We start from the raw sequence: 23800 nt of genomic DNA on the forward strand, positions 1-23800 counted from the left end.
GCACGCACACAGACGCAAAAGAGCGGCGACAGCCGCGCGGTGGCTCGGCCGACGGGCAGAGCGACAGGCAGCGAGAAGGCAGGCGAGAGTCGGAGAGTAAGACTCGCAGAAGTAGAGTGGCAACGGTGGAGTCCGGTGGGTTTGAAGTTGAACGCGAAGGGAAAGAGAAGTGTTGTCTTGGTCCCGCGATCGCAATCGGGGCTCGATATCGCAACGCGGCGTATTTGAGGGAGTGACCGACCGGTTGTCCGAAGGAAGCGTCGCGTGAACCGGCGGGTAAAAATCGTTCGTATTTTAAACGGGGGAAAAACGGTGTTCGTGCGGCTACTGGCGCATTGTCGCGCTAAACAAAAATGGCGGACGGCGACTCGAGGGTGGACCGGTCTGATCCCGAGCTGAAATACCTCTCCGTTGATAGGAACAGCTTCAACGATCCGGCCACGCAGGCGGAATGGACGCAGAAGAAACTTGTCTGGGTGCCGCACGAGTCCCAGGGATTCGTTGCCGCCGGTATAAAGGGCGAACGCGGCGACGAAGTCGAGGTCGAGGTCGCCGAGACCGGGAAACGCGTACTAGTCGCCAAAGATGACATACAGAAGATGAATCCGCCGAAATTTGACAAGGTCGAGGACATGGCCGAGTTGACCTGTCTCAACGAGGCGTCCGTGCTTCATAACCTCAAAGATCGCTACTACTCGGGACTGATTTACGTGAGTACTCGCTTCCTTCCTTTCCTTCTTTCTTTCTCATCTTCTACACGCTCTCTTCAAGATATCGTCCCGTTCCTCGCCTTCTCTCATTTCTCTGATCCTCCAATTCTTGCCTCTCCCCACCTCCTCAGTCAGTCTCCTCTCATCTCCTCGCCTCGCCGCTACTCCTGTGTTTACGCGAATGTTTACCGTCGGCTCCTCCTTCCGCCTCATCTCGTTATTCCTTAAAGTACATACAATATCCACGATCGGAAGACAAGGAGTCGAAATAAGACTTAAGAGTACAGAGGGTGATACGGTGTGTTCCTAAAACTGGTTTCGTGTCGTTTGATAACGCGACTAGTAACAGAGAAAAGAGAGAGAGAGAGATAGAGTGATAGAGGAAAAAAAAAGAAACAGGTGATTGCGGCTTTCTTTCCCACAAATTCCAAGTTCCGTGTGACAAACCTCCTGCTTAAAGTTGAATCATCGTACCGCGATGCGTCAGAGTTTCGGATAGAATATTTTACAGTTACTTTTCGTCACCCGCAGAGAAACAGAATGCGATTTGTATATGTAAAAGTGGTGAAGGGACATTCGAATTTTCCCGCCAGCTGGTAATTTTTCGCTAAATAATTCATTTGCCAATTTGCGGGATTATTCTAGCTGTCGGAATCGGCAGGACACTTTGTCGTCTGCTGTCACCGGCGACGATACGTTATCAGTCGAGTCTCGGTGCCAGAGCCACCTTGTACAACGAACTAATCGTCGTGAGTCAGTTTTGCAAGTGAAATTATTGCGGGAAGTTGAAACGTACTTCTTATCGCGATCGAACTCGAATCCCTGATAAGGTGACGAGAGAAAAAAAACCTTGCTTATCCGAGCGAGAGTGAGCTTTTTCACACAACGCGTGCGACGCCTCTCTCCTTCTTTCTCTCTCTTTTTCTTTCTTTCTTTCTCTTTTTCGCTCTCTCCGATCCCGAGAGAGGATAGAGACTCTCCTCGATGACGACCGTCTTTGTTCGGGGGCTCCGCCCATCCGTACTGCACCGATATTTCGTTCGTTACCCTCGTGCTTTATTTCTTCATCTTCTTCTTCTTCTTCTTCTGCCTTCTTTCCAACAAAAAAAATCCAATAAAGAGATGCACGTCGGCGGATCGACCTGAGAATTTATTTATCCGCTGTTCGCAACAACTTCGCGTCTCGATCTTATCTAAATATCTGATTTCTCTCTCGCTTTGTTCTTTTGCTTTCAGGTGTTTCACGTGAAAAAGATATCGTATTGAAGTTAGTAACGTTATCGTAACGATTCATGCTGAGGAAAAACCGTTATTTCGATGAGGCTGAAGTTAGTAACGAACTAGCGTAACGAAACATTGCGGGAATAAAAACACTACTTTGCAATTTTAGTGACTTTGAAGGTGCTAAGTTTTGAAAACATGAATTGCTTTTGACTTGGTATAATTTACTGCATTTCAGAGATTCCTACAATTAAAACTTTTTTGAATTATCTGAATGTCAGTATACCGTAATAAAAGAAAAAATACTCATACCTACTTCCAAAATCTTAGTTCCTTAAAAATCATTGTGTAAAATTAAGAAAATAGTGATTTTTGTCCCCAATGTTTCGTTACGATAACGTTGATAACTTCAACCTTGTAAAAAAGAACAGCAATAAAGCCCGTCAATTTATCTCGAGGCTCTCCCTAATCGCCAAATCCCCAATCGAATTCTGCTTACTACATGTGACTCACTCGTAGATCAACCTAGAGATTTCTCATCTGAGAAATCGTTTAAAATACATTTTCAATCATTCTCGAGTATGTAGTTTCGATATCAAGAGACAGCCAGTCAGTCGATGACTTCAATCAAATTTCCCGGAACTCGCTGTCATTAGTCGTCCGATTTTGCTCCGTAAATTCTTCACATCTTTTCTGGGATTTGATTTTTCATCGCGGTTTTTCCAAAATTTAAATATCCCACGGACTCTCAAAAAACTCCAATGTCCTCTATTTTAGTTTTTTGATCTTCTTTACCTTTCCCCACCCTTTTATTTTATTCATTCATTTATTATACATCGTTGCAGTAGCCACGACTAAATATGTGCGCGATTTGAACGCGACTGTCAGCCTGACAGATTCTCTCTATCGTCTCCTCTCTTCGTCTCAGCTTCTCTTCTCTTCTTCAGCTTCGATGCTGCAAAGCGTCTTATAATACTGCACGTATCTCATCTCTCGAAACGACGTCGCGCCTCTTCAATGTTTACATACACACACACACACACACACGATTCTTCTTCGGTGTATATGTAGCTAATTCTGTTTGCACGTCGGTTATTATTAATAACGATGTATTGGTTTATAACAAGTACAGCACATCGGATTCATAATACTACGTTATACCGACATCTGGCTACTAATGAATCACGATGCAAAATGGGGAAGTGAAAAAAAAAAAATATTACTGTTATCTAAAAAAGGCTCAGCTGCAGGACCGTACAAGTTAATCTAGAATGGGAGAGGTGAGAGCGAGAAAATCGTGAATTTTTTCAACGGCAGAATCCGGTTAATGATTACATCGCATCACTATTTTCTTTTATTTCTTGACGATAAATTATTGTATAATATTTTGTACAATTTTCGTCTCTTATAACCAGATGGATTTTTGCAATTAGCTTTCTGACTATAATTAATCGATCATGAGATAGAGAAAAGTGGAAGAAAAACGCTTGAAAGCAGTTCGCATACATTACGACACATGTGCGTAATTACATTTTGGACAATTTTTAAAAACTATCGATTCGTTTATCGAGAAAATCCGCCTACAAAGTCAATTCGTCAAACGATGTTAGCTAGTCGAACGAACGGATAACGTATCGTCGACATTCATTTCATAGAAGAAAAAGTAAAACCAATCGCTATCCCTGTCTCGCAAGAAGTTAGAAGGTGAAAAACGATATGCGACCTACGATTGTACAATATATCTATATTTATTCCGCCTAAACATATGACGATTACGTATCGAATTTTAATAACGCTTGGTACAATAAAAAGAGAGAGAAAAGGACACGAGATAAGATAAGGAATTCCTCGTGTATTTAAACAGCTAGCGTCAACAGCTGTTTCCTGAAAATTCTCTTCTTTTCTTTTTTTTTTTTCCTCTCTTTTGTTTGTTTTATTTTTCGTTTCATTGATATTCTGTTATATACCAACCAACCACCCACAATGAAAACGCTACCGACTTGTACTTACTCTATCTCTATAAATAGGTATATATAGGTACACAATACACGTATTATGTGTGTATGATGAACTTACGCCTACTATGGCTGTTCCATATGTCGTGTTGTTATTATTATTGTTGTTGTAATCACTACGGAAACTTGTATTTTACATATACAAGTACCATTAACAATTCAAACATTTTCGTAATTCCGGTTATTACACGTAAATAAAAAAAAAAGAAGAGAAAATTAAACAACAGAAAAAAGAACAACAAAAAACAACAGAATTTGCCATAAAAAAGCTGAACACTCCTTTTCGGAATATGGATAAGGATGTCTTTTTTTTTTACTTTTGAGAGTTTACCGTTCAGGTTCTTCAGGGTGCGGTGAATTTATTTAATATCTTTAACGAATTTTAAGCTTCTTCTCCTTTTTTTTTTTTTTTTTAACCCGTCAAAGTGAGACGCGTGAGAGAAGTTTACTTTTCCGACTCATCTTTCTTTTATCTTTATATCGTAATTTCGATGATCTAAGATGTTTTATTTTTGCTTCATGATTGTTTTATAATCGCAAGTTTAAAATTTTTAAACAATGTTTTGTGTACTTTTTACCTGATTCGTCGATTTCAGTCTTATCGCTTTTGTAAGTGCATTTGCACTGGCTTAAGAAGATGCTAGCTATAATGAGTATTCACCGATTGAAAAAATAATAGGACAAGTTCCGTTATTATAATCCTCACGACTTTAATATTTCAATTTCTTTTTTTCTTCTTACATCCTTTCTTTCATTTTCGTTGTTCTTTTTTTTTATAGATTTTCATCGGTATAACGAATTCCTGAATCTTCCTTAATTCTTGAATAATAAGATAGGCTATATTATACAAGACATGCGGCATCGGTTTGGTTGAATGAAAATATCTCTTTAATTTTCGAAATTTAAATTCAAACTTTGTTTGAGATATAAAAATCGTATTTATTATAATATACGGGAATTTTATGCTATAATAAATAAATTCATTCTTAGACAAATCGCGCGGATTTTCTCTCACGAACAACCGAATGCCCTTTTTAAATTAAAAATAGCTAAGCAATGACGAGATGAGCGAAAAAATGATTAGAACAGACAAAAAAAAAAAACCGTCAAATATTTGCTCCAACTATTTCATCCTCCAGATGAGTCCTCTCCTGTCTCTAACGGCTTCTCCTTCTTCTTCTCCTTCTTCTCATGCTCATGTTGACTGAATCACTCATCCATGACTCACGAATATCACCAAGAAGAACGCCCTGGTCGATAAAGATTGCTTAGCAGACCGCGTCTTGTTATTCTCCTTTTTTATTTTATTTTTTTTTTTTTTTTATTATTAGATCCTATTATTCATAGTCAATTCGTAACTCTTCAATCAGGGTGGACACAAACCTGAAAAACCTGAAATTGTCTTGGGATTTTTAATTTGATCATGGAAAAAAACTGAAAATATCAGTTTTCCATAACGGAGATTAGAAATTATTTTTTTTTTATTTAGGTAACAAGTTTACTTTTTTTCTTCAGATTGTTTCCTTGTCCGTAAAAAATCTCGTTCGAGTGAGAAAATACTATTTTACACTTTTTCTTTATATTTCATAGGTAAAGAAATCGTTTCAAGCACTTGGCAATTGTTTCTTCATTACGCGATCACTGAATGAAAAATACCACAATTGAAAAAAAAAACTTACAAAAATACTATAAAAAATACACGCAGCTGATGATTTTCAATCACTTTGAGCTTGTGAAAAACTCTCTATTTTTCGTACTCTTTCTTAAATTTGGCGAAAAATTTTTAGTAAAATAAGTTATGCTTAATATCTCTGTGTTGCTAGTTCCGATAGTATACTGATAGGTTTTCAATACTCGAGAGTAATTGTTGCGATTTTATGTAAATTATTATTGTTAGAAACAAATCGACGCAAAACAGTCGTGAAAATTGAAGCAACGATTCATTTCCGAGAAATGATTTCTTTTTTAGGCCTCACTGATTACGAATCCGAAGTCGGATTTAAAAAATTTAAGACGGTGGATCCAATATGGCGGACGAAACTTTGAAACTCGATCGAATCAGGAGAAAAAACTCTGTTCAGGGGTTTTTGGGGTCGCTGATTTCGAATCTGAAGCCAGATTACGAATATTCATTACGGCGAATCCAATCAGCGAGCCCGAAAACCTCTGCATAGAGTTTTTTGACCGTGTTTGATCAAATTTGAAATTCTTTTTCCATAATTGCACATTGGATCCAGCATCTTGAATTTTTGAAATCTGATTTCAAATTCGTAATCAGCGAATACTATTTCTTTACAAAAGTTGACTCGGCACAATAATGTGTGACTCAAAGGAGTTAAGGTTCGACGTATCACGTTGGTAGCACCCTTAAGGTAAGGTCGGTTCGCCGAGGCCAGACTCGTCGGCCATACTCGACGTCTGGTGCTTAGTTGGAAGGCTTGGGGTGGTTGCCAGGGGTTAACGCACCCTTGAATCATTCGTGCAGTCGTCGTTGCGCTAGGTTAAGAATGAATGGGATCCACGGTCCGAATCGGATGTTGGAAGAAGCGCGGAAAAAGATATCGAAATAGTGAAAACGATGAAACAACATTTTTACTCTGATAAATACAAATTAGCACCACACATTCGAACGATACCAAGTAATAAAAATTTTATATAAAATTTAAAAATTTTGAAAAATAAGAATAATCTTTCAAGTTCAACAAATTCACGCAAGGGAGGATGACGAATAAAAAAAAAAATGAAAAAGAGAAGTGAAAATATGAGTACGACGTTTCGGATCTAATTTTGTACATTACACTCTCTATTTATGTTATATACACACTTTGTGTGTTTGGATGATGCGATGCTTTCGTTCGTTCGCACGTATAATAAACCCACGTGGTCTCTAACGGGAAGAAAATAGAACGTTTTATTTTTATAAATAGAACTATACGGAGTATATTTACGAAGCGGTAAAGTTCGAAAATATCGAAATTCCCCCTCGCTCAATGCTGTTTTCTGTTGTTGCTGATGCTGCTGTTGCCGTTGCCACTCCACCAAATCAACTCGAACTCGTCTCTTTTGTGCTAAGATTATAAATAACGACATAAACAACCGGTTGCAATTATTTATATTGAGATATACGTATAGGGGTAAAATAACTTGGCCCCGGGTAAAACATTCCAGTGTCTCGTTTTTTTTTTATCTTGATTTATATAAATCTCGAAATAATTACGAATTATTGTCGATAATATTGTTATTGTTATTAATATATAAATATATATACATATATAATTTAATTGGACTATTTTGATTAATATTGAATTTGAGAATATAGTTGTAAAATACAATGTACATCGTTGTACAGTTCGAGAAAAGAAATCTGCTAGATTTTGATGATTAGAATAACTGCGAATACTCGATGATAATGATAAAATTTTGACGGATTCATAATTACACAACGTTCGAATTGCATCCACCGCGGCAAATTATTTGAGATGAGATGACAGGCTCGCTGCGGTGTATTATTAAAAACAACAATAATAACGATAATAATAAGAATATCTAGACCAAGTCTTTGCTCATTCAGTATTATATGTTTAAATGGACGTAGGCATATTACGTCAATTTAAATGTCGTACCGAATGTTTGTGCAGAGGAGATTTTAAACTGACCTATGATCACGTTTTCGACTTAATAATAACGAACGAGCGTTGTGTAAAAAAAATTTTTAAAGATAAAAAAAGAAAATTAGGACAAGCATACGTCAACCGTTCTCTTCTTCTCTCTTTTTTCCCCATATCATTGCCATTGATCGCTTTACTCTCGGGCCATACGTGCGTGAATATTGCACACGTTCGGCGAGAGAGAGAGAGAGAGAGAGAAAGAGAGAGAGATACGATTTAATTCGTTACCTTAAATGGGCCGAATTGATCTCTCGCGGTCAGCAGCTTCTTTGAGAGTGAACCGAGATCTCTGGCTGCGATTGGCAGCTCCTAATATGCCGTAAAAATTCAATGCTTACCACGATCCACTCTCTTATACTTCTTCTTGTTTCTTCTGTGATTTAGTAATTTCGTTTTAACGACGAGGGCGATAATGATTATGATAATGATAGTGATAACGATAATGATGGCGATGCAGGTATGCGACGAGATTTGATTCGAGGAAATTGGTTGGCTAAACATCGATAATACGATATTTATCAATATCATTGCGAGATATAAATTGTATTGATTGAATATTTATCTTGTTGTTATATACATCGCGGCCGGGTTGAAGTTCCGAATTTGAAAAACTTTACGAAAGCGCCTGATTGAAAAATGAAAATAGTTAAGGACCGGGCGGTAACCGGAACTAAAAAATTCTCCCAGTGCAAGATTCCGAAAATTCAAATTACGTTTGCGCAAAGTTCCGAAGAGTAAAAAAGTTCCGATAGAGATAAATTACGAAAAATAAAGTTCGATGGAGTCAAATTCGAAATATTAAAATATACCCACACAGCGTAGTTTACTCAAACAGTGGGTGTAAAAAATCGGAATGATGACCTGGATTCCAAACGTTAAAATATCGAAAATCCAAAACAAAGAAAGATCCAAGTGGTGAAATTTCACCGAGACAGAAATTCACGCAACTGAAAATCTTCAATCATTCGGAATTTCGATGTTTTAGATTTTTAAATTTTCTCAATTTCGGAACTTTGAGCGTCGTGTTTCGGACCATTCGAAGCTTTGTTATTTCTTCAGTTAGATATCTTTACTTGAAGTTTCGCCGCGAAAAAATTCGAAATTAAGCGCGTTCGGAACTTTTCAAATTTGAAATTTCAACCCCCTACCTATATTTCCAATTAAGCTATACGAAGAAGAATCTCTTTAACAATAAAAAAATCGAAAATATATCGGGCCTGTAAAGGTGAGCTTAGATCGCATCGATTCTTCGATTCAAATCGCTTTTAGAATTTTTGAAATTCTTCCTAACTGATAAGAATAACAATAATTTGACAATTATACCCAATTTGCACGATTATATCGTAATAAAAACCAGTATTAGAAGTACACGTAAAATTCGTTCTCGTTACGTCAATCGACGCTCCTAATCACTTTAAACTCTTATTTACTCGCACCTAGTTTATGTATACAAGTATATATCATTATATACGTGTGTGTATGTGTGTTTGTATATATAATCAATCAATTAAACGTCACAACGGGGTTTATCCTCTCCTCCTTTGGTTACCTCATCGCATATTATCGTTATTACCATTATCATTATCGTCATCATCATCATCATAAGCCAACCGTTCTCGACGATTCAAACGACTCGTCCAAATTCAATTATGTATATTGATACGGAAAAGTAACCGACGATCATTTCAATATTCAGAGTGCGTTGCACTCCGGTGGCGTCTGACGTTTGTGATTCAACGGTTATTCCACCAATTTTTCAACACATACGCTATAATGGTCTGTAATCATTGATGACTGCAGAGTATGTCGAATATGAGTCAGAGACTTTCACGGAACTGGATAAAAAAAAAAAAAAGAAAAAAAAACATGAGAACCCTTACTTTCTATTTGAGATTACGTGTTACGTTGAAATTGATTGAAAAAATTTTCAACGTTCGAAAACTAGGTTTGTCAATTACAATAGTCGTGATTAATGAATTGATCGAGTTGTGACTAAGAAAAAATAAGATAAAAAAAAGAAACGAACGAAATTTGAATGACTTGGTTTACTTTCCTTTTCTCGGGTGCATAAATCTCTTCGTTATTTGTAACACAAATTAAATCCGTCGATTTTAATTAACAAAAATAATACGGTGATTTTGTTTTTCTTTTATTTTTCATAATTGTCGCTACATTTTGCGAATATTCATACTTTTCCACTTCATCTTAGTTTTTTCTTTCTTTCTTTCTTTCTTTTTTTTTTTATTATTTTTTTTTTACTCCAGACGCGTTACGCGCCATACATCCCTACGAACGTTTGTCGTACTCTGGAGTAGGCGTGTAAATCACAGGTATGTCGTTGCAACGTGTCGTACTATGAACGATGACGTCACGCCGACGAAACGCAGACCGTACTATACGCGTTTTTGCCTTACACACGGCGAACAACGGCCACATTTTTTTTTCACACACTCCCGTCTCCGCGCGTGTAAAATTACAAAATAATATACACATATCGTACAGGGTTCGCTTGTAGGTGTGTATCGTTTACGCGCTTTTACACGAGAGAACCGCGATACGGACGACACGATTGGTGAGGAGGAGGAGGAGGAAGAACGTCTGTGCGTTGTATTATCAATACCTACGTCCGTTTACATATACACGTATTCCTATCCAACGAACTACGATGATGTCATTACCGGCTTCGAACACGCTGTAAAAACATTTACGTTCGTATCACGTTATTCTGTCTATGTATTTCTTTATTCTTCTTCTTCTCTCCTTTTTTTTTTTCCCCTTACTTTCCTTCCATCTCCTTTCCCACCAAGTCTTTCGTCGATGACTGCAAAGAAGAAACGATACATACATATATTGATTGAATTATACGTACCTTCATATTATATCGAAAAACTCGAATCCATACTTTACATGCATACACGTATGCATATATACACACACACACACACACATATGTCAGGTAACACGTATTTTGGCGATTATATTGTTGTGTTAGCGTATGTATATAACGTATGTATTCATGTGTGTACCATACTTTGTATGCAACAAAGGAGATATTGTTCGTCTTATCCAATTCTTGTTACGTTTTGATATCTATATTGAGGTGATGTATGTATACGTATAATAGTTGCGTACATGTGTATGTATAGTATAAAATTATGCGCCACATTTGTACATTGTACATCCGTACGTACGTCCTTGCCGTCCTTTTCATTATTATACATACATATATATATATGCATATTTGTATATTATGTATAATGAATACCTGTAGTATGATGGACATTTGTACACGTTATCCTCATTATCGTCTGATAGGTGTTTGTTTGGTTTCTTTTATCATTTCATTCCTGCGCCATTTGAACAACGACAGATTCTTTTCTATTTATTTATTTTTTCCTTTTGGTTCCTTTTACTCTTTATATTCTTCCTATATATCAATATTGTCGCTAACGACCGGATGTGCGCGTACCTCTGTCGGCGAATAGATATTGATTGAATATACGCGAGGAATCAATTTTACAATACTTATTTGCAGACATTGCGATATCGTCGAAAGTTTAATTCCTGTACAATTATTGCTGGTTGGAAGAAAAATGTCTGGGAGACGTGAATGCGGGATAGGTTGCGGGGGAAAAAAAAAAACAAAAACAAAAACAATCACAATCAAGAAATCAACCGACCGGAATTGTAACTCCGAAACTCACAAAAATTTACACAGTTCAATTCACAAACCCCTCGATTCATTTATCTCGAATCTCGTTCACTTCTCGTCAAAGTTGAAACAGGAAATAATCTAAATTTAATACAAATTTAATGCAAATTGCGTGCGCGCGTGTGTATATATAATGTATTTAAGTTTATAGCTTGACAAAATTTATTCTCTGTAATTGATAAATTGACGGTTATAAAATTGACAATTTGTATCACAAATAGGTTTACATATAAACGTGTAACATGTATCTGACAGAATTTTATCGCGTTTTTTTTTGTCTTTAATCTAAATTAGTGTATCTTTGAGTGTGTTGTTGTTATTATTATTATCATCATCATCATCATCATCATTATCATTGTTATTTTTATGGCGGCTTAAGGGTTTTTTTTCTGTCTTCTCTTCACGTGTTTTTTTTTTTTGTTTTTGTTTTTGCTCCTTCGAGTGCGTACAAAAATTGTATACGTCTACACATATATCGTTGTAATTTTACATAAGTATATGTAATGAATTTTGCACTCCCAATGATAAATGATTCACCTTTCGTTAATTGCGAGTCCGTTTTATCTGAGATAAGTGACAATGAATTATTGGTGAAAACATTATGGCGCGCGATGTGTAACCGAAACTTAACACATACGTCGTGTACGTGTAATACATAGGCAAGTCTCATACTTGTGTACATATACGTGTGATTCAACAGCGCGGACGGCGTTGTTTCGCGTCTATGTGGTTTTTTTTTTTTTTTTTATTTTTTTTTTCCCCTTTAAATCATCATCTTATAAACATGCATACGCCTGTTGAATATGCATAGGTACGTGTGTAATATGTATTGTAATTACAATGACGATAACGATCCTTCCTTGTTGTTGAATTGTTCATATTTTTGCAACAATCATTCTTGCAGGCTGCTCGAAATATCGATGATAATGCACGTATGAAAGCATGAACACGAATGACGAGTTTTTACAACCTTTTACGCCTATTGTTTTATAACAATTAATCGATCAGTCAATTAGAAATAAGCTTTTTACAACCGTCGCACGTTTTTGCAGTATAATCATATGGGAAAAATTACTTATAAGCTGGTGGGATAGAAAAAAAAATATGAAAAAGCAAAAAAGAAATGGACAAAACCATTACAATCGGCAGGGAATGCCCCGTACGTAATTATAATTGTATACACGCACTGTACATACCAAATAGTTGATAAACAAAGGAATTGAAGCTGGTATACAATGCCCAGCAGGCAGCGTGTCAGGTTGTGGGTGCGGTATGTCGTACACGCAACACACACATGCATATGCATACGAATGTCGGGTATGGGTGTTAAAATGATAAAACACCAATAGGAAAATCGTGTTCCAGGTACGCTTCGCCTGCTAACCTGCACCCATCTCGACGTTTGTTAACAAGTACTAAAACCTGCATCGTGTGTGTGTGTGTGTGTATATATATACACAATACATACATCTACATACATACGCCGGGACAATCTCTTGAAACTTGAAAATGAACCGCGCATGCGCGAGTTTTATCGGCTGTTCGCGCAGGCTGGCCATCCCGAGTTTCATCTGTCAAACTGTTTCCGCCGGCGATGTGGTTGATACGAATTTTCGAGGTTAGAATCTCAAATAATTGAGGCGGCGACTCGGAAAGGTTTCGGAAGCATTTCGTTATCGGGTCGGAAAGTCGATTCTTCAAAGAACCGTCGGGATTCAACGCTTACGCTCTTTGAAAATTCAAACGTACACATTTTGCGTAGGTTGGCTCGCCTGCATCGCGGACAAGAACATCGCCGCGGGAATATTTCGCCGACCAATGAGATTGAATTATTCGGCGCATGCGCGGATGATTTTCAAGTTTCAAGAGATTGTTCCGGTATGTACACGTACAGTGTATTTACCCACCTGCCTCGGACCTGTGGGCATTACTCGCGTGTATGCATGTGTACATGTGTGTACGCACACGTACAGTAAAATCTCATAGGCATTCCTGCCTACCTGCGCATCGCTGCTACATGGACACCTTTAACGAATATAAAACTGGTTGCCCGACGAACCGCGAGTAAACGCATAGCCGGAAAAAATCCTAAAACCATAAACGACTGGATGGGATGGGAACCGATGTGCCGGGGATTAATGTTTACCTTTCAGAGTGTATATTCGTTGTGTGATATGTGTGTGTGCATATCACGAGTTGTACCTGCGTAGCAGGGTTTTGCAAACATCCCCTGGAACCTTTTTTTTTTCTCTCCTTTCACTCATTCTTTCTTTCAATCTTTCCTCCTTCTTCTTAATTTACGGTCGCAAGGGAAAGCCTGAGAAATTATTACCGGTCACGTATTGTACAAACGATACCTACGGGAAACCATTTTTATCTTCTTTTTTTTCCCTTTCTTTCGGTGTTTACATGTTCCGTTCGATGAAAAGAAACAAACGCTTTTTAAGTTTCGTCATCACGCGAATATGTCGTAGGAAAGTTTCATAAATTTAACTATTTTTTTTTTTCTCTCGTTCTTTCATTCGTTTCTTTCATAGATTTTTCACTCGACCGGCGGGAGGGAGGGAGGATAAAAATAAAGGAACGAAGAAACACGAAAATGTTGAGGAAATTCGACAGGTTGATGAAAAAGAACTTGGTAACAAACCTTTTTTTTTTTTTTTTCTTTCCGTCTCCTTCGAAGAATATATCGCGAATGGTAATCAATTGAATTACAAAATCGAGATCTCGTTATACATTTTCTAATTTCACTCACGTCGTATTTCTGGATTGTACTGTATATAACAAGCGGGACGAACAAATTAAACTATATAGTAGAATAGACGCGATTGATACGTATGAAAATAATATATTATGCATAATAGCGGGACTTTAAAACCTGCGAAGATCGCGTCTCTGGTTGAAAGAAGATCACTCGTAAATACGTACGTTCGTTCAATATGAAAATGGTTGGGGAAGAAAAAAGAGGAGAAAAGTAATAATGAAAAAAAGTAGAAAAAAAAAATGAAAAAAAATCAAATTAAATCGATGTTTACACAATAACGTGATTATATCGTTACGCTTCTATGAAATATGAATAATTGTCGCGAACAGTCGGTGTCAACGTGCAGCTGATCAGTTCAAGTTATTATCGTCGCGACTTGCGGGGTTCGTAAGTTCATAAGTTCAAAGTCCGTTGCTGAAACAATCATTATTACCACACGGTATATACGTAAACGTTAACACACGCAACACGCGAACGTAATACCTATTAGCTCGTTATTCTTAACGACGAAACTTGATCTTGTATACCTACCTTACCCATAAAGTGGGTGCAAACTAGAAACAGAAGCGTTTATACTTGCGTATAATGATAATAAATCGAAGGTATAACCTTAAGTTTGTAAAATGTAATCTCGAGTCCGGGAATAATATTTTTTTCTTTTTTCCTTCATTTCTCTTTCCTCCTTATTTTCAGTTAAAATCCTGAAGTCGGGTTATCTTTTTTTCTTACTTACTTTCGTACGGCGCGAGTGCCAAAGTTATAAAAAAAAAAAAAATTATTTACAGATCAGGTTATTGTATATTGTATTATGTATACATGTACAAATTGTATAATACGTACAAGATCCTCATTCGTCGGTAGTAGATTTTTCCTCGAAATAGTAATAAAATAAAAAAAAAAAAATAATGAATGATAAATATTAATCGACCTAAAAATTTTACCTTCTCTCGATTAATTTTTCTTTTTCTTTTTCTTTTATTTCGCTCTTATTTCGTACGAATGCAAATTCACGTGAAATATGTGAAACATATGTATGTATAAATCGCTCGAGTTGCGTACAGTCTAAATTAGTAATTACGCCCTGAAGTTTCATAATCATCATCGGCATTATTCGCTTGACAGGCCATTTAAAAATGGTAAGCTTTATGTCGGTACATGTAATGATGATGATGATGATGATGATGTTGATAATAAGGTAGAGTTTAACATGTGTGTGACATAATTAGGTACGTGTGGCGTTACTTTGTCACACACACATATATTTATATATATGTATATATAGGTTGACGAGAGTCTTCTCGTGGCGTTTAAGCTCCGCGGGCAAAGACGCCTCCTTATAAGGGAAAGCGTCCTTAACCCGGTTCGACGTCGCGTCGGCCGATCGGAGGAAGAGAAAAGGATATTATTATACGTATAAACGGCGAGGAAAGGAAATTTTTACCCGGTTGTTTAATACAGAGTTGTTTACTTAACGAGTCGCCGCTGCGGCCAATCCGCGAAGAAGAATAAGAATAAGAAGAAGAAGAAGAAGAAGAAGAAGATGAAAATCCCGCGGCCGCGCCGCGATCAGCACGAAGTTTTAAAAGTCTCGCGAAGAGAATGAGAGGAGAATTACGCTTGCCGCGAGCAAAGCCCATCGGCAACGGGCTGCCTTATATGGTCGCCCTATTTACTTACCTCCTCTCATTGTCAGACTCTCTCACTCTCGTTCGCCATTCGCACGGAGACGTTAAACTTTTCTGCGATGCTTACGGATTATTGACGAACGGCGTTTTTTTTTTTTTTTTATTTTTATCTTCCACGTCGAGTAATATCCGTGAAATCGTTGGTTTTTCAAACTGTTGAGACAGGCGAGACGTGCGATTACGATCAGAGAATGTCGACGACTAACAGAGGATGCGTAATTAGATTTAAATATATTTACGGTTGTGCTGTTACTGTTATTGACAATAATCATTGATGAATTTCTTTTTTTAATTACCGCTTTGAGTCGTTGTGATAATTTTTTTTTTTTTTTTTTTCTCCACATTTTCGATACAATCACTCACACTTTTCTTCTACTTTCACAAAACAATATCCCAGGTCGTTCCGAGATATTCGTCGAAATAATAAATAACACATTAAAATTCGATGAGCAATTAAAATATATATTTATATATTATATATATATATATATATATAAAGATCACATATGTCAAGTTGCCGAATATCCGAGGGTTGTTCTGGAATTTTTTCAACAACGTCATCGGCGGGCATATAATAATAATAATATTTACCACATGCAGGATGCGCTCATGCATACCTTCGTACTTACGTGTGTACATACAAATATATATATATATATATATATATATATGTGTGTGTACGTAGGTGTACATACTTGTACCCGCGTCGATTACGCATATGATACGTATATATGTATATATTTATATATATATCTACATAACTTGTGTAAACTTATGGATGCATACGTTTAACCGTGGATGTATAACGTAAGCTAAGGAGGAATGTTGGACAGGTCGTCGACATTCGGGCTTGGGGACCGGTTTCAGGGTCTTCGAAGCGACAGATCTCAAAATCCGACGACGAAAGAATACCAATTCAGGCGAAATTAGCCGAGATCGTTCGGGGTCCGAGTGAGCGGTCTGCCTGCATAAATTCGAGTCGCGTCGCGAGACGGAAGAAAAAAACACGACGGGAACGAGCGATAAATAAAGAAAATAAAAAAACAACAGCATCGGATAATAATATCGAAAATAATATTAACGTATAGATATTGACGTTGTATTATTTATCTAACGTATTATATATTATTCGGTATTGATTCTCGTTTTTTCTTTCTCATTTTCTCTCTGCATCTATTTTTATACCGCTGTATTTAAAACCCCGTTAAAATTGTTTTTTCATTATCGTTTTGTTGTTGTTGTTGTTGTTGTTGTTGTTGTTATTATTATTATTATTGGCTCCGAACTTTTATTCTCGTTTATGAATCGTTGGTAGTTTTTTTTTTTTTTTTTTTTTTTTTCTGTTCCCCCAATGCTTACAGAATTATAAATTATATATATTGTAATAACACACGCTCGTGATTTTGATTTCACTGCAGCAAAGAAATTTTGGCAATTATTATTACGAGATCGTATGCGGATAAGAGAGATTATTTTGTAATTGATTAGACCGCGATTAGAAATTTTGCAATTTGCAATTTTTTGCTTCCCGATTTTTCGCGCGCAGCGTTGCAATAAATTGATCAAGTACGGACAGATTTTCGGTCAACGATATATTTATTTTTCTTCTTCTTTTTCGCGTATCCGAAGTATTTTCAAGAAGTACGTCGAATTTTCGCAGCGCTAAATGCAAACAAACCAAAGATCAATTCTTCAGATCCGTTTATCAAGAAGAGAAGTGAAGAAGAAAAGAAAGAAAAAAAAAAAAGAAAAGAACATTGTACACCTCGTTGAAAAATTCATCATGCATTAATTATATATATCCAAAGTCACTGATATTAATACCTATTTATTACATTGCACAACGTTCGATGAGATCAAATTTTCCTGAAAGAGCGGCCGAACAATTGGAAAATATATTAAAAAAAAAAAAAAAAAAAAAAACAGAAGAACAAAACATTTTCACCGTTGGCAACTGTACCAAATAATTGCCTTTTTTTTTCTTCCTCTTACCTTCCCGTCGAAGGACTGGAAACAGAAGGAAAAAAAAAAAAAAATTAAAAAATATCAAATAAAAGATGGAAAAGAAAAATTGAAAAATTTGCCCAAAAATTTGTTGGCTTTTTTTTTTTTTTTTATTATTCTACTTTCATCCTTTTCGTCAACACCTACACGCCCCGCGGAATCGTCACTGCGAGTGACACGTGTGGGCCGAGAAAGAAAATACTGTGCAATGTAAACGTGCGCAGAGTGAATTGTTCATGGTTATACGGTTAGCGGTATTTATACAACTCTCTGTCTCTATTCGATTCCGTGTGTGTGTTTGTGTGTGCGTGCGTATATATATACATATATATATAATTATATATATATATATATGGCGGTCAGCATGGATGACGAATAGAATCGATCTTGCGATTACATGGGCACAGGTATACATACACTATACATGCATACATGTATGTATAAATTTTATGTTTACCTACAAACGCACACGCACAAAGTTGACTCTTTAATATTATCGTCATCGTCATCGTCATTATTATTATTATTATCATTATCATCATCATTGCGCACACACGTATGGTCGCATATGTAATCCACAAGTGTTTGGTTTTATCTACAATACACTGACGAATATACCTGCCTGGTTGCTGCCTGCATGCCTGCCTCTATCAGGGGAATGTATTTAATGCGATGATTCACGTTAGGAGAGGAGAAGAGAAGTGAAGTGAATAATAATAATAACAATAACAATAATAATAACAACAATAATAACAATAAGAATTCCGGCGATACGTAGAGCTGCAGTAATATTCAAGGTGAAATAAGAAGGTAGAAGAAGGTCGTCGGTCGGTCCTTATCTTACTCGCGCTAATCGTAAAGAAGCGAAGAAAGAACTCCGGTACATACATACCTTGATGCATTTTTTTTTTCTCGAAATGCTCGTGCATGTGATCACGAATTCCACGAGAATAATCTCCCGAAACGTTTTTAACGGGGTTACACATTTGTTTTTTTTCTTCCAAACATCTCTTTGCCGCCGTCTATTTACCAGACGTGATTTTCGAAATCGACGAGACGTCTTTAAACTTCTTACAGGCGAGTTGTAATTTTCTTCAACGGTCGTTGAATATGAACGATCATTTTATTATCGATGAATTTTGGATCATTTTTTGTTTTACCGCTTTTTCTTTCCATCTTCTTAACGACGATCATCTTTTTCCCCGTATAATTAGTTGAGCTTTCGAGATTCCATGAAACACGGCAATTAGTTCGCGATTCGAATGATTTTTCTCGAAAGAAAAAAAAAAAAACAGCCGGATTTTGAAAGAAAATCTTGAATTTACACAGATAATTCCTTCGATGTTTGCGCGGTATCTAAAATCCTGGAATTTCGTCTGTCGTGAGTAAATTTTCTTGTTAAATGTTTTATTTTATTGTTTTTGTCTTTTTGAAGAAATCTTCCGGTGATCTTCACGTAATGAGAATGCTCATTCGTCATTATATCAGGTTGCTCTTTATTTGGGGGTCGGACAAAATTTTCACCGGGACGCCGCCTAGATTTTTTTTCAAAATCATAAAAAAAAAAATATCTGTATAAAGTTTCAAGCCTCTATTTCAACTGGAACAGTTTTAAATGTAACGTACGTGTAGTTTTTATACAACCAGTTAATTCGTTACAATGACAGGAACAAACCGTGAAAATTTCAAAAGTTTATCATAATTTTATAACATATTTCTTTTTTTATGTCATTTTATGGTTTTACACCTTGTGAATGCGTTACTTATTCGACACCGTGTTCGTTGTATCAGCGACCAGATAACTCGTCGTGTTCGTGGAAATGATAATTGTACGGAGGTTGTATACCTACGCGATAGATATATACATGCCGCCTGGATAGATAGATAGATAGATAGAAAGAATCAACCTCGTTATTATAGCGGTACGATAACACGGAAAGCGATTTCGTTTACGGACTCACGAAATGCGGGCTTTCATCCATTCCAGACATGCTCGAATTTGTAATACGAGAGAGAAAAAATGTCGTTTCTTGAGATTAGGATTTTTTTTTTTTTAGAGGAGAAACGATTTTTCACGCAACTGTAGTTTGGTCGAAATTCAATTTCTTCTTCTTTTTTCCTCTCTCGGTGAACATTAATTTCGCAAGAAAGTTTTAAAGGCAACGGAATTTAGATGCCGATGAGAAGAAGAACATAATACCGAAGATGGAATAATTTCGAAAAAAATCATTCCTCTTCTTTTTCTTTTCACGGAAAAAGCTTGTTCGTCAAAATAATGTCACGTGGAAATTCGATACCGCCAATTCCTTTTTTCTCACCTCAAATTGAAGAGGAATGAGAGAGAAAAAAAATAGAAGAAATTGTAATAAAATTAAACCGATGCGGTCGGACGTCGAGTTTAACACATTTTGTGAAAATTTTGTTTCTCAACTTTTTTTTCTTTCTCATTTATATACGTGCGTGGAAAGCACGTTCTTTAAGAATTGTATTACATATATATATATATACGTATATAGTATAAGTTGTAATTTATTGTTAGTAACAACGGAGTACCCGGCGTATAAATTTATATTCGAAATGCACTTGCCAAGCGTATTAATATGTATAACTTATACACCGTAATGGGATTTAGAGATTATAAATATATTGTACGACTGGCGGAATGTTGAATCAATTACGTCACTGCTTCTGTTTCTGCTTCCAATGGCGGTGCAGCGCTGAGGTATGTAATTGCTGCCACATCATATTATACACGAGGCGAGAGAAAAGACCTCGTGACGTATATGGATCTATGTAGGTACATACGTACAATGTATAAATGAATAATACGCGTGTGCAGTGTATCGGATTTACTGTATTAACCGTAACTCGACGATCCGATATGCCGATAATGAATTAATATAATATGTGTATAACTCTATGCGTGTAGAGAAATTTTTGGTTAACTATTTTCATTTTTTTACCACGACTTCATTTTTTTAAAACTCTATGCAGGGGTTTTCGGGATCGCTGATTGGATTTGGCACACTGAATTTTCAAAATCTTACTTCAGATTCGTACTCAGCGACATCCGATAGAACGCATTTATTATTATTGTTGTTGTTATTATTTTTTTATTTCATTCGACCAGTGAAATTTCAAATGTTATTTGTTTTTTTCGCTATACATATATGTACGCTTGTATCTGCAACGTACTTTCATACGAACGAATATTTAGGAGCAACACATATATTAGCGCTATTTGGTACACCTACCTACTGTATTAGAACTTTGCAATTCTTATCTTCTAGGCGTGGCAAGCAACAGGTGAATACCTCGATGGTGTTCAATTGATCGGGCGAGAATTAAATTCATGTTAACTAAACTTTTGTCTAGCTTAAAGTACGTCGTGTAGGTGCAATATGTAACGTAGATACATACGTAGGTAACATATTTCTATTGCGTAACGATATACAGCGTGTTTGTTTAAAAAAAAAAAATTCGTCATAGTCCATCTTTTGCGAGATATTGAAATTCTGTAATTTTTTATTTATTTTTTTTTCCACACCAAGCGTGTATGTTTAGAAATAATTGAGTTTGAAAAATTTTTCTTTTTTCAATTTTGTCTTCTTCCAACGATGAATAAATAATTAATCGATTCATTATCCACGAACAAGTATTGTCGCGGCAATTTTGCAGTAAACTTCATTGTAAATTTCTTGCCTGCTTTTCTTGATCACGTCCGGACGATATTTGCACGCGATAAATTTGATATCTTATTTGCGCGGATTTCTCGGCGAATTCCTTGTAACTCGTGTGAATTATACATTTCTTTGGAAAAGAAAAACTGATTTTGAATTTCTGCAGCGGTTGATGTTCTATCATCAAGTTTCCGAGTGTGAGTGTGTGTACGTAAGTACGTATAAATATAGATTAATTCCGCGAGGCGATGAGGGAGAGAATGAGAGGGAATGAGAGAGAGAGAGATGAGATGTTCTTCTTGCAGGCAAATATCTTCAATGCGTGCCTGCAGCCTGCAGAAAGGCTAATTTTGGTCTAATGCATCTTGATCGGTGAAACGCTTCGTGATTATCATCTTAACCGTCTTATTTTCAAACGGCTATTTTATTGATTTATCGTTTATTCTTATCGTTATTTTATTACTACGTATATATTATCGCAATTAACGACCCGACACATTATCAACCTACATCGAGAATTATTATAAACAACTCTTCTCGGTCTTATTATAACGCATAATACACGATGATAAACAATTAACCGAATGACCGGCCGTTCTTGCACTCGCTGCATTTACACACACACACACATATATATATGTGTATATATGTATTCAGGATTGGCCGTTCGATGAAATGTTGATGCGACAAGTTGAAAAATCTTAAGTTGATGTTGATGAAAAGAAAATCCTCAAAGTTTCGATGCTCTATCTGACTATTAAAGGGTACTGGCAGATTTATTTATTTATTTATTTTTTTTGACGCCATGTTGAATATTCCATGATGAAAAATTGAAAATGCTTGAGTAAAATGTATTTTCAATCTATTTGTCCACCATTTGATATTTTTGAATCGTCATAAAATTTAAAAAGATCAAGGTGCGAATGAATATAAATAAAATGTTATTTTATAAGAAAACAATAAACAAACAAATCTCCATCGTATGTATACGAAAGATCGTATTTGCTGTTTCGTGCAATTTTATTACATGTACATATTATAATGTTCACAGCACAGAGGTGAAAAGAAAAATCAAGTTTTGACGAAAGATGACTTTGATTGGGTGGACAAAAAAAAAAAAACAACTTTATTTTTTAATATTAAAGATTAAAGTATGCTTGTATATGTATCGTTAAATCACTCCTTTGAACCGGTAAATACATCGCGTGCATTTTGCATCGCCGTAAATTCATATCCGTTGCAAAATCGCTAAAACGTCGTTCCGCGTTCGCGGTTTTAATGTACACCAAAAATACGCACAAAGGTGGAAGAAAAAGAGAAGGAAAAATAAGCGAAAAAAAAAAAAAAGAATTCATTAATCCGGATTCTCCGATTATGCGAAATAATTGACATGAATTAACAAATCAAACCGGTTTGTTAAAAATACTATACCTATCAAAGAAAATTTGGGGTTATTGTTACATCGTTGAGGGTTAACCGGACACCCGGTATATTGATTACACATTTCTTGACTAGGTGTGTTGGCTCCGCGTGTATATCCGGTTGTTTTCACCGTGTACGTAATGAAATCATTTCAGGCTCGATTAATTATACCGATTAACGAATTTCTTATTGCCTCAGCTAATTATACGATCGATGTTAATTAGGCATATCCCAATTATTCGCTCCGAAAAATTGTCCCTGATATATTATATACATACACATGATGTATAATCGTTTAAATAAACTGGTTTTTCCTTTTTTTTTCTCTTCCTTGCTTCTTTTTCTTCCTTCCTCGCGCTTATAAGATAAAATTTCTTTTCCTCCTTTTATTCAAGCATTTGCCTGCAATAAATTTTGAATACATATTCATTACACGTGATGATTGAACGAAATTTTACGTGTAGACAATATGAATGCAGTGTTTATTATAACGACGATGATTTATTTTTTTCATCTTATATTTTTCAGACCTACTCCGGCCTCTTCTGCGTCGTCGTGAATCCCTACAAGAGACTGCCGATTTATACAGAAAAAATAATGGAGAGGTATAAGGGTATAAAACGTCACGAAGTACCGCCGCACGTTTTCGCCATAACCGACACGGCCTATCGTTCGATGCTTCAAGGTAAACCTTTTTTTATTTTTTTATTTTCAAGTCTCAAAGTGATACAAAATTTATTTACTTATTTATTGTAAAAATAGCACATGTAAAGAAATGTTGGAAATTTTTACTTCTCCACGAAAATCCGTATGCAAATTCTTAATACATGCCCAAAAGTTTTACAGAATTTTTTAAACATTCTCCCTGTTGGTTTTGTTTGTCCGCCATATTGGATCCATTTTGAATTTTCGAATTTCA

The 23800-nt window shown here is 36.1% G+C and overlaps 1 protein-coding gene across 3 annotated transcripts in view; it reads left to right on the forward strand.

The window, feature by feature from the left end:
- The first annotated feature begins 45 nt into the window (after positions 1-45).
- Positions 46-23800, forward strand: part of zip (myosin heavy chain 10) — a 39807-nt gene continuing 16052 nt past the window's right edge. For 2 of the 3 annotated variants that reach the window (XM_046611893.2, XM_046611894.2), the window contains exons 1-2: positions 49-710; positions 23410-23566. In XM_046611893.2, coding sequence (XP_046467849.1) covers positions 354-710; positions 23410-23566 — 514 coding nt within the window. In that variant the 5' untranslated portion in view covers positions 49-353. Of the gene's footprint in view, positions 711-23409; positions 23567-23800 lie in introns of all 3 variants that reach the window. The other variant, XM_069133542.1, reaches the window with a different exon arrangement.

This window comes from Neodiprion pinetum, chromosome 2 (genome assembly GCF_021155775.2).
Source record: "Neodiprion pinetum isolate iyNeoPine1 chromosome 2, iyNeoPine1.2, whole genome shotgun sequence".
Taxonomy (NCBI): domain Eukaryota; kingdom Metazoa; phylum Arthropoda; class Insecta; order Hymenoptera; family Diprionidae; genus Neodiprion; species Neodiprion pinetum.